The sequence below is a fragment of the Pelecanus crispus genome, chromosome 3, assembly GCF_030463565.1.
Source record: "Pelecanus crispus isolate bPelCri1 chromosome 3, bPelCri1.pri, whole genome shotgun sequence".
Lineage (NCBI taxonomy): Eukaryota > Metazoa > Chordata > Aves > Pelecaniformes > Pelecanidae > Pelecanus > Pelecanus crispus.
The window spans coordinates 85065845-85078098 of NC_134645.1; the positions used below are offsets into that span (position 1 = coordinate 85065845).

The 12254-nt window shown below is 34.4% G+C and overlaps 1 protein-coding gene across 1 annotated transcript in view; it reads left to right on the top strand.

Annotated features, from left to right (window-relative positions):
- The window catches only part of ASCC3 (activating signal cointegrator 1 complex subunit 3), a 293625-nt gene that overhangs the window by 70920 nt on the left and 210451 nt on the right, over nt 1-12254 (top strand). Inside the window, exons 9-10 of the mRNA XM_075708596.1 lie at nt 8793-8993; nt 9453-9593. Coding sequence (XP_075564711.1) covers nt 8793-8993; nt 9453-9593 — 342 coding nt within the window. The remainder of the gene's footprint in view (nt 1-8792; nt 8994-9452; nt 9594-12254) is intronic.

A 12254-nucleotide genomic window follows, 5' to 3' on the forward strand; every position in this document is an offset into this window, starting at 1 on the left:
GAGACGGTGTGCCTGTAACAGTGATTTTTTTTTTTTTTTTCCCCTCTTTCCTTTTAAAAAGATGCATGTGTTTTCCCAGGGGAATAAATTAAGGGAGCAATATGCCATCAGCAGAGCGAGGAGTCTGTTTTAGTTGTATACAAGTGTAAGAAATTATGAGAGTTTTCTCTGAATTGAAAAAAACCAAAACCTGTAGAATAGGCTGTGGCATATAAACATCAGTTTCCTCATTGCTCCATCGAGAAGGATCAGGGAGATGGTGGTAGTGGAGGTGTCAGTACATAGCAGTCCAGGAGGAACCTTGCTGTTAAGGGTAACAACATTTTAAATGTTTTAAACTTTATAGACATTTTTGTGATTCACTCTTCCATGGTCTTAGCTTTGTATAGTATTAAGTTATTTTTAAATTTTAAAGGAAAGAAACCTTCTTTATTTGATACTGTTAATATGGATGAAATGTGAGCAAATTAAACTCAAATCCTTCTATCCTTCTATCCTCATAAAATTTTAATTTGTGATGTTATTAGGAAATGCCGCAACTGTTGCCAATTTTCCTTTTGCTATTTTCCTACTAGCTGCATTACTTCAAGGTAATTTTTGTGTGTAATTCACAAATGGCATCAGAAAGCTCTAAGAGGAGGCTGTGTTCTGATCTCCATTTCATTGCTATAATCTGGAATAATTCTCTTGACATGAGATACTTTTGAGTTTAGAATAGTGTCACTGGAATCAGAATCTCGCCTGTGTGTCTGTTTGGATGCCAAAATTTATGTACATTTGCTGTGTTGTAGAAATAGTTGTTTTTATGGAAAAATCTTTCTGAAATGCTTTGTTATCCCAAATCACCAGAGGGTATAATCATTCTGTCTATAATCTTTTGTCATATTATAACTAGCCTGAGGAACACAACAGCTCTCCCAGTGAGGGGAGGAGATTCCCCAAGCTGTTTTCAGTGTTTTAACTTGGAGCGGTGAAAGCCTTGGAGCTATGGTGCCTTCCCATCATTACCATCAAACTGATTTTGGGTCTATACATACAAAAGTCTTTGGTTTTAATCCATACGTTGAACCAAATAATATTTCTCGATGTTGTATTTTTAATACAATAACAAGTGGTTGAATAATTCAGAAATCTATAGAAAAGGTATGACTGCTGCAGTTTTTTGTACAGTATAGCTCATCAAGAGAATAGTTTAGATAATGGTGGTGGTAATGTATCTATAGACTTAAAAGAATTTTTGTTGAAATTACTTCAGGCATGTTAGCTCTTAGGCTGTCATATATGAAGTTAAATATTTTCCCTAAAAACTCTTGCTTTTGAGTAGATCTCTCTTCTTTCTTCAAGAGAGCAGATGGTAGGACTGAAGATTTAAAAAAAAAAAAAAAAAAAAAAACAGCAACAAAAAAACCCAAAAACCCCACCAATGACCCCACCAAACATGAGGGGGTTTTATTCTTTGATTTTATTTTTTATTTTATTGGGTTTTTTTTTTTCAAGGAGTGCCTATGTTACCATAGTTAGTAGGAGACTAATGTACTACTAGATTTCGCTGCAATTTGTCTTTTAATGGAACTGTTCTGGACGTCCTCTGGATGGAGACTGGTTCTTCTCTAATGAAAGTTTGTTTGTTGAAGAGCACTCGCTGTTACAAGCTGTCCAGAATTTTCACATTTCTGAGAACTTGGTAACTGTCAGAAGAATAACAGTTTCAGTATCTTGGCAAGCATGAAGTCTGAAAGTCTGGAGCGGAAATGTTTAATCAGGATTTCCAAATAAAGTAAAACCGTAATAATTTTCATAGGTTGTGTGCTGTGATAGCTTCAAGCAGAGGTAATCCCTTCATACATCGTGAACGTGTGTGTGTGTGTATATATATATGTATATACATTCCCTCCTGCCCCCCAGATACTTTTTTATTCTTGTGAACTCTCCGTCGGAATCTAGGAAAATTTTGCAGTGTTCCTTTTGAGTTTAATGACACTAACATAACTTGAAAGTATGAAAATTTCCTGGTTTCTGATGGCTACTGCTACTTAAATACCTATTGCATTAACCAGTGAGCATGGTGATAATTTTAAAAATCAAGACTCCATAGTTTTTTAAAAGATTACATTTAATTCAAATTAAAAACATATTCAGGAAAGTCTCATGGGCTGTGATTCTGTGTTCTATAGGATGTCAGAGTATAATTTTAGCCTTATGGTTCATTATCTGTCATTTCTAGGAATTTTTTCTGGCTTCCTAATCTTAATTAGGGACTGGAGCATCTTTCATGTGAGGAGAGGCTGAGAGAGCTGGAGAAGAGGAGGCTCAGGGGGAATCTTACAAGTGTATATAAATACCTGATGTGAGAATTATTAACAAAGGGGGAGCCAGACTCTCCTCAGTGGTGCCCAGTGACAGCACCAGAGGCAATAGGCATAAATTAAAACACATGAAACTTCATCTGAACACAGGAAAGTAATTTTTTTTTTTTACTGTGAGGTTGTCAAACACTGGTACACCTTGCCCAGAGAGATTATGGGGTCTCCATCCTTGGAGACATTAAAAACCCAACTGCACAGTCCTGGGCAGCCTGATGTAGCTGATCCTGCTATGAGTAGGGAGGTTGGACTAGATGATCTCCAACCTAAATGATTCTGTGATCAGTGATTACCACTAATAGTGACATGGATAGCTGTACCATGCAAAAATTGCTTTTAGTTGTAGTCTAGCCACTTGTAGCACATACAGCTTTGAAACCAGCTGCTCGTTCTCTGGTGCCTTTTGTGATTTGCATGTCTAATGTATTTTACTCCAAGCTTCCTTTATAGCACATAACTCTTCAGGTACTACACTTTGGAGGAGACATAATTTGTACTTACTTGAAGAAATTCTAATGCTGATTATGGCCCAAAGCCAATCTTAAGCTCTATTTGGTATGCTTGTATAATTTTCATATCTTTGTGTATGCTACTTGTTCCTACAAAAATTGTCCCCCTAAGTCCAATGAAATCTCACTGAAATTACTTGATGCTAAATGGAGCAGATCCAAACATCATGCAGTTTTTCTTTTGTGTGTTATGAGCTTTTGCTTAAAATGTATATATGCACTTTGAAAGACAACATTTCTGTCTTTGGGGCAGGTAGGAACTTATATTCTCAAATAGTACTCCTAAGACAATATAAAAATAATTTTAACTTTATGGTATTTATATAGTTATATTTTTACTTACTATTGTTCCTCAATCTCATGAGCTACCACCTCCATGAAAGTAGCAGAATATGAAAAGTATCATCAGGAGAGGGAGGCTGTGGAAGTCCCCAGGTATAATATCTTTCTTTATTTCTGAGTGTACCTTCAGTAACAAAATCGGATTTACACTGGCACAAAAGTGCTTTAAGTATATACATGCATAATTAGAAAGCAGGGGGGAGTACTAAATGTTCATAATTTGGAGGGATAGTGGGAATGTATTTATTAAAATGTGTATGTGTATATACATATATATACAAATATATACTTGTGTGTGTATGAATATGCATGCACAGATATGTGTTTTAACCAACTACATTCCAAAGTACAGTAAAGGGGAAAGATGACCTAGAGATTATTTATATGTCGGGAAGAGGGACATCTGAACTACGTTTCCTGAATTTCATGGATTTTCTGTAAAACAGCATGGATTAGTCATGCTATTACCAGTTAGATCAATTATCTTTTTTACTGAAAGTGCAGTAGAACAACTGACTGCATAATTGGATTTGTTGCACCTGGAATGTACAAGGTACTTAGATTAAAATATATCTACATTAAAATTAAGCCAATGAGTAGGGAAAATTCTGAAAGTTTAAACTTGGTTTATGAGTACAATGGATTATCTTTATGATAAATGGGTAGTAATCTTATTATTTTGTTATAGTACAACTGAAGAAATCATCATTATAGAACATTTATTTTAGGTGGTTTTATGCACTGGAAATTAGTACAGTTGACTAACATTTCTTCATTTCAGACCATGAAAAAATTTGTCTAGTACTACATGAAAACTGGAAAAATGAGTGTGGACAAGACAAAATCTCTTTTAGAATGAGGAATATAAAGAGAATGTCCTGTATATAAATCAATAAAATATAGTAGTTCTAAGGTAGATAACACCCAAACATATTTTCTGGATAAATTGTTAAGAATTAAATACGGTGGTGGCTTTTTTTGTTGTTGTTGTTGTTCTAGTGTTGCTCTGGATAGATTAGATAAGACGTATTGTGCTGTCTGTGCATGCCAATACTGAATTTAGAAGCTGCTACTAAAATGCTGGCATTGTACCTTGAAGTTGACTTAAGAGCACATTGGGCCACCAAGTGAAAATTTGTGAGACTGAGGTTAATTGCATCTGACAAGCTGTTTCTGTCAACTAGTTTTAATGCATAAAGCAATGCAGAGAGTGAAAGAAGATCCCAGCTTTTGATGGAACTTGCAGTTAGCAGCATTTTGTTCTGGGTGAGGGAGTATGCAACAGACCATAGATAGACCACATCAGGTTTCACAGGTATACCTTGGGAAAAGTGAGTATCTTCTGTGTCATATTTATTAAACTCTGTAGAACTGCACGGTCTGGATAGTGAATTGCATGACTAACTCCGTCTAAAATGCTGATGGCCTGTGCTACTTAGAACAGACACTGTTACTACCGTGTTGTTAAAGCAGTTGTGTTTCTGAGCTTGCCTGCAGACAGAATCATATGGACTCATTCATGAATATTACTTTAATGACTCTAACAGGTTTGTCCTATTTTTAAATTGCTGTTAGAGCACCAACACACAAATATATTTTTAATGAAATGACTAATTCAGAATATCTTCATTAAGTGTAATCTCATTTACTCATAAATGCATTAGTTGCAATAGTAAATTCCTTGGGAAAGAGTCTGAAAGCTTACTGAAGCAAAAATAAAGGTTTTATACATTCATATCGGAGCTGCCTTGAGTATCATCTGGTTTGTGGAAAGAGTTGCTTCTCAGTGGTGTTTCAAATTAATTCATGCTTATGTAAAAATGACACCATCTTAGGCATGAAATTGTTTGTTGAGAATAGCATTGATTGTATTCTGCTTAAGCTTCCTTTTGTTTGTGTAGAATTCTAGGGATAAATCAGCTGTGGAATAGAAAGCTGAAGAATGTTGTATCTTGTTCACCTTCAGTAAGAACCAGAATCTGCCTTCCAGTGGCTACCAGTCCTTTAAGCAAGAAGGGATTTCACAGGTTTATCTGAAAAAGTCTGTAAAAGTCTTGACTGACATTAATATGCCAGAGGGGAAAAAAATTGTTTTCAGCTTACAAACTAGATAGTTTGTGCAAATGGCAAATTAAAAAATCAAATCTTCTAGTACGTTTGTCAAACTGTGGACTTCTGTGCATGTTATTGCACTTCTGGCTGCTGTCCATTTTTTTCTTACTGATTTTTAAGGGCAGAACTACTGGTTTTGGATTATGCATTTGTACTTACTGTTTGGAATAAAGTGAAGTTTTGGGGAAGTGTAGCCTGTAATATTTTTTCGACCAAATGGGGAGTTGATTTAAGGAAGCCTTAAGATACTGTTTTCCTCTGGATTTCCTTTCTCTTGTAGCTTTTTTAATCTTTAATATGTTCTTGCAGAGTCACCTTTCAAACAATATTATGCATTGATTGTGTGTATTGTGATTGTGAATGTTGTGTATTGATTTGTCAGTGCCTGCATTTTTCTTTTGAGTTGCTTGAAAATTAATTAGTGTGTTGAATGAAAGTCTAGATTCTGGTCAGAATACCATTATTTAAAAAAAAAAACCAAAAAACAACTTCTAGTTCTTAACCAGGCTTTTATGGGTTTTATTTTTTATTAATCTTTATTCCACTCTTAATGTTGCTGTTTTTCAGTAGACTTAGCATCTTTCCAGAAAACAAGCTGAGGTTTCTTTTTCTAGCTTGTTGCACAGCTTCCTCTGGTGCTTCTGGAACATCTGTTTATTGCTGCTTACCAAGTCAGTCTTAATCCATAGTGTTACTACTTTCCGATAGGAAAAGAGACAGGAAATTATTTTTATTTATGTAAATATTTATTTTTGCTAACAATTGCATGTCTCAGGGCTATATAATATGCATATGTAATTTCTTCCAAATGCAGAGGAAAAAGATGTCTTACACTGCCCCCTTAAAGACTAAGAGAAGCTGGAACAATATATTCCTATAGGCAGTAGTTTAAGAAAGCACTTAAAGACATACTTTATTTAAGGGTGTTAACAATCACACAACTACAAGGAGACTTGTATGTGTAAAGCCACGCATGTTCAACTATGTGACTGTGAAAAATTCCTGTCATTCTTTTCTGAAGATACTTACACGGGACTTCATTTGGACAACTATGTTTTTGCTTTTGTTTAAAAACTGCTTCTTTAAATAATACACATATTGTGCAATGTAGTGTTTTGTTAGTTCAATTCTGTAATGACCAGTTGTGTTTGAGTTTCTCTCCATAGATCCTGTAAACACTGTTTATCAGTGTGAACTTTATGGTGTTTGTAATATCTTCTAAAACCAATTAGATGGAATGGGAGGGAAAAGGAAAAATACAACCATTTTCAAAGACCTGTCAAGAAATCTCAAAATGAAGTAACAGGCAAATTAGAAACCTAAAATGACTAAGGAGGCCATAAAAACAGCTGATTGAACTCTGATAGCACTAATGTAATCAGCCAGCAAGTCTCCAGGAAACCCATTAACACTTTATAATAGTCTCATTCATAAAGATGAAATTAATTTTGAAGATGATACACGAAGTAAATGTTATGTATACAAAACTTGGTGCAAAACAAATAGTCTTTCCCCCTGCAATCTTGCAAGCAGAATAAACTGTGAAAGAATGTTAATAGTGAAAGCTGTTGTAATCCTGAAATTCAGCCACTTAAAAAATTGAAGAAACTTGCTGAAAAGTAGTAGAAATACTTGCATTAGATACATTTTTTTTCCTTCACCAAAGACACTTAACAGTTTAGAATAGATATTTGAATATATTTGAGATGTGTCAATCCTATAAATACAAATGCAATCCATGATTTGAACGGAACTTGTTTTGTCATTGTTGCACAAGAAGTTTTCAACCTGAAAGCTTTGTTAAGACCAAGGTACTGCTAAATTGAGAGGCGCATTTTTTCCAAAAGAAATAGTGTGGTGATTGCATAGCATTTTCTTTGACTTTTATATCAGCATTTTTTAATATTTAAAGTCCTCTAGAATAAAAAGTCCTCTAGAATAAAACTACAGGTGGCCAGTCATTAAGTACACCATTCCTCTGCATTTAAGAGTAGAGCATTGTCATGTGCTGTGAAAATGGTGTATTAACCTAAATTTGTAATTTGCACCTCAGTCTCTCATGAGGCTAGTACCAAGAAGCTGCAGCACAATGATAGACCTAGTGCTCTTTGTCAGAAAGTTAAACAAAATAGTTGGTTTGAATAGCTGATGAAGCCCTCATTCCTAAGCTTGCATTACTTAAGGTAGTAAAAAATTGGGTCCTGCTCAAATGTTTGCTTAGTATTGGAAAGAATATTATTAGTATTGGAGAGGCTGTTACCATAGCAAATGACTGTAAATTAACTAAAGCGCTCAGAATAATGGAAAGGGAGATCTTCAGAAGGTGCTTTCAGGACTGTTCGTTACAGTGAATTTGTACTTTTGTGGTTTCCTACAATTAAAATAAAAATTAACATCATCAAAAATATCAGTAAGATAGTTTTCATGATTGTTAGAAGAAGCAGTGCGGGTAATTAAATCTGTAGAAAGGAAATAATTCTGTGTTCTGCAGTCTCTTTTAAGTGTCTGTGAAAAGTAACTAAGAAAAGCAAGTTTATTAGAAAATTAATTTTATATCTTAAGGGTCTGTTCTTCAGTTGCAAAAGTTTTAGAATCTTCAAATGCAGAAATTGTAACTGTCTACAGCAGTTCTTTCCTGGTGAAAATCTCATTTTTCAGAGAGACCAGGAGGAACAAAGTATTTTTATAATTGATGATTTGTACTTTATAAGATTTAAACATGCATTAAAATATAATAACTGTAATTACCTGTATTAACTATATAATTTAATTTTCGAAAATGTTCTCAAAGTTTGGGACTACACATACAAGTTTTATGTTCCTTTTGGAGGCTGCAGTTTGTCAGAAGTATTGTTGGAGAAAGGTCTAAACGTTAACAGTTGCAAGATGGAGATTTCCTCAGAAGCAAAGAGAAGGTTGTTACTGAATATACGTGTGTGTGTTTGCATAGTTAAACTTTGTTGTGCAAAATTAATCATAAATAATTTTTTAAATCATCTGTTTCTTCAGCAGGTTCATGTGTATTGCTGCCTCTTCTTCCATTACAGTAGTTGTAGTTTGTCATCTTAGATTTAAAGATGTATATTCTTCTAATCTGCCTATTGCTGGTTTACTGATGTTTAATTATTAACAGGTCGTTATTTTACTGTATATTAGTTTTGGTCACACTTGATTAAAAACAAATTAAATGCTGAAATAGCATGTGGCTGGAGATTTTGATTCATTTTAACACCTGTTATCCTGCTCTATTTTGTTTTTCTTACGGATTCAATATTTGAGGGTTGGGTGGGAGTGGCAGCCTCAGAATAAAAACCTTGGAATAATAAATATATTTCAGCAGGTATCCTAAGTTTTGCTACCATGTGTTCTTTTTCTTATGATTAATATATGTGTCGACACACACACACACATATATGAAAAATTTTGTTATTGTTGTTGTGTTTTTGTTTGTTGTTTGTTTTAACAGATTGGACAACTTGCTTTTAAAGGCATGAAAAGATTAAACCGAATCCAATCTATAGTTTTCGAGACTGCCTACAACACAAATGAGAACATGCTAATCTGTGCCCCCACTGGAGCTGGGAAGACTAACATTGCCATGCTGACAGTCCTTCATGAAATTCGGCAGCATGTCCAGCATGGTGTTATCAAAAAGGATGAGTTTAAGGTAGGAGTTTAATGAACCAAGTAACAGCTTTTTAACTGGTAAGGTAAAACCCATTATATGTTATACATGGAATATGAAATCAGGAAGTTTTCAAGGGTATTACACTTCTCCAAGTCAAAGATAAGGCTTGTTTTGATTTGCTTCATTATTGTAAAAGCTATTCTTATTTGTGTTCTAAAAATCTTATTATGTGAGTAAAAAGCTATGAAAATGCATTTAGCTTTGATGCAGAAACAATTTTCAAAGTGATGAGGCTGTATAAACAAAATCCATTGTCCTTTAAACAGCTGCACACTTATCCAACACAGATAACTACTTTTCATATATCACTATTAAGATTTCTCACTGTAAGCGCCTGGCATCATATTTCACAATAAATTGTGATTTGTAATGGTTGCCATGAAACAAACGACATTGTGGGGTTTGCTCATTTATCAAGCAAGTGTCCTTTTGGTGCAGATTGTGTATGTTGCTCCTATGAAGGCTTTGGCAGCTGAAATGACAAATTACTTCAGCAAGCGTCTGGAACCACTAGGCATTACTGTGAAAGAGTTGACTGGTGATATGCAACTGTCAAAAGGTGAAATTCTGCGAACACAGGTATGCTTAATATTTTAAAATATTGTTCTGTGTGTGTATTCATACCTCTTCGTAGGTACGCTGGTCTTTTCTTCAAACTCCTTGTAAAAGTATTGGTGAGGCAGCTGAAATGTTATTACTGAGTCTGTAATTACACTGGTTATGTTCCAAAATGTGACTTTCAATTCACAGTGATTAAACACTAATACTTCTGAAATATCTTAAGCAATGGCTCGTCAAACTTTTTGGTTTCTCCCATTTAGACTTACTACTATGGTGCCCCACCTCCATATAACCTTTGTATAAAACGTTACCTGATTTCCAGCTTGTGAACCTTAGTGGGTTGTGGCCCTACCCTTTCAGGAATATAAACCAAGTGTGTGTATGTGGTTGCAAGAACCTACATTCATTGTTTCAGATTTGGCATTCTTTGATAATAACCATCTTTGAAAACTTGAAGGTCTGGTCTGCAAATGGCAAATTCTAAATAAATTTGAAATGCTGTAACAACGTTATTGCAAATATGTCAAAATAATACTTTACTTTTTTTATTTTAAAAAAAAAATTAATAAAGCTGTAGGTTCCTGTTAATGGCTGATTGTACTTTTCCTTTTTAAGGACAAATGAGGAAAAGTATAAGGCATTGCTAGGTTAAACATCTGAACATTCATAGAAATAAAGTTTGCATTTTTAGCCTCATAAATAGTATTGCATAGATGGAGATTTTTCTTTTTTTGCAGATACTTCTTGTCACATTTATTTCAGGCAAATGCTGTTTGTGTCAGTGAAATACCATTTTTCCAAAATATTAAGATACTTTTTTACCTATTCTTACATAAAGTTCCTGTTAATTACCTGTCCTCCTCCTGCCTGGTCCAAGAGACAGAAAAAGACTTGATTGTAGTATCGATATGAACATTTGTAAATGTAACTTGTAGTAATTATTGATTCAGATGAGTTGTATTTTGCCAGTCTTAGCTTTGATGTATTTTATGTTTTTATGATAAGACTAGAGAAAACTCTTCACATGACAAGAAAAGATGTCTATATGTAATTAATAATAAAGAGGACCACTGCAGTAGTCTAGTATGAAGTCCTGGATAGCAATCTTCTTTATCAGAAGATGTATATGCATACATATTGATGCATACAGTGACAGTGCTGTGGTAACCAATAACCAATACCAATGAGTAACAAACCAATGAGTAACAAACCAATACCAATGAGTAACAGCAATATCGCTGGTACTTTGCAACACCATCTGCCTGAAATTTGGGGTTACAAAATAAAAAACTTTTCAATAGGGACTTTTAATAATTGAAATTATTTACATACACCAAATTATCATTGAAAATTACTTCTTTTCACATAATCAAGTAGGTCAGAGTTTTAATAGTGAGAGAGCATGTGTAATCACTGCCAAAACTGAAGTGACAGGGGGAAAGCCTACTCTGAATGTAACTACAAAGTTCAACAAACAGAATGAATGTAGAATGGAAAAGTGCTATTTTCTCTAGCTCTTCTAGTTTGCAATATAATTCATACAGTCTTGCCTCATTACTAAAACTCTGCTTGCATCCAGTAAAGAAGGAAAGAAAAAAAAACCCACAAAAACCCAACATTTCAGGCATTAAGAAATGTGTATGGAAAATAGTTTACAAAGTTGAAGTGTTATTACTCTAGTAATGGGAAATTATCAATATATACAAAGCATTAATTTAGAGCAACGTAGTAACTTAAGTGTGGAAAGACTGTCTGCTTCATCATGCTCTCCTATTTCAGTCCAGAATACCACTCGCAGCATAATTCTTCACTTTCTTTTGGGGAAGAAGCTAAAGTAGATTTATGTATAAAAATCGAGAAGAAATGGCAAGGGGAGGACCTAGGCAAAAATCAATTTATTTCCTGCCGTGGACTCATCTCATTGCTTTGAAATTTTTTTTTTTTTTTTATCTGAAACTAACTCATCTTCAAAGGATTTCTACAGTTTTGTATGTACTTCATAGCATAGAAACACTAATCTGAAGTGTTGTGTGTTTGTAGTTCCTAAACTTTTTGGGGACCCAAAATTTAGTTCCTAGATTTTCAAAGGAACTATAATTAAAGTATTGATTAATTTCAGTTTTGCTTTTGCATCAATAGTAGTTTTGCTTCTTTGCTCTTCAAAACATTGGAAAGGTTAAAAAGACAAATAGACAAAGTCCAAAAATTCTGGGACTCTGGCATATTCATTTTTTGTTTTCTTTTGTTCGTTGCAGCTAGTCAGTTTTTCCTTATGATTAATCAGAATTGTAGGAGGTGCAGAGGAGAGTTAACAGCAATGCAAGGGTTACCGATGTAATTGCTGCTGCTGTTCTTGCAGACTCTGGAGCCTAGCAGTAGGTTTTGTTTTATCCCTGCTTATCAAAGTGCACAGAAAACACGTAGCCTTATTATAAACTGAGGAAAGGGCACTTGTGCTGGATCTTGCTTATTGCTCTTTGCATATATTGTTTCCTATGAAAACTCATGAGCTTTCTTTCATCAACTATGCACTTAAACCAGCTTGTCCAAGCAGGTTTCCTTCATTGCTTTTTACCTTATATTAAATTGATTCTTGCTTCGGAACTTTATTTTACTTGTCAGCCTCTCTAATATATATACCGCTCAGACAGGAGTACTCTGATATGTGTTGCTGCTTTA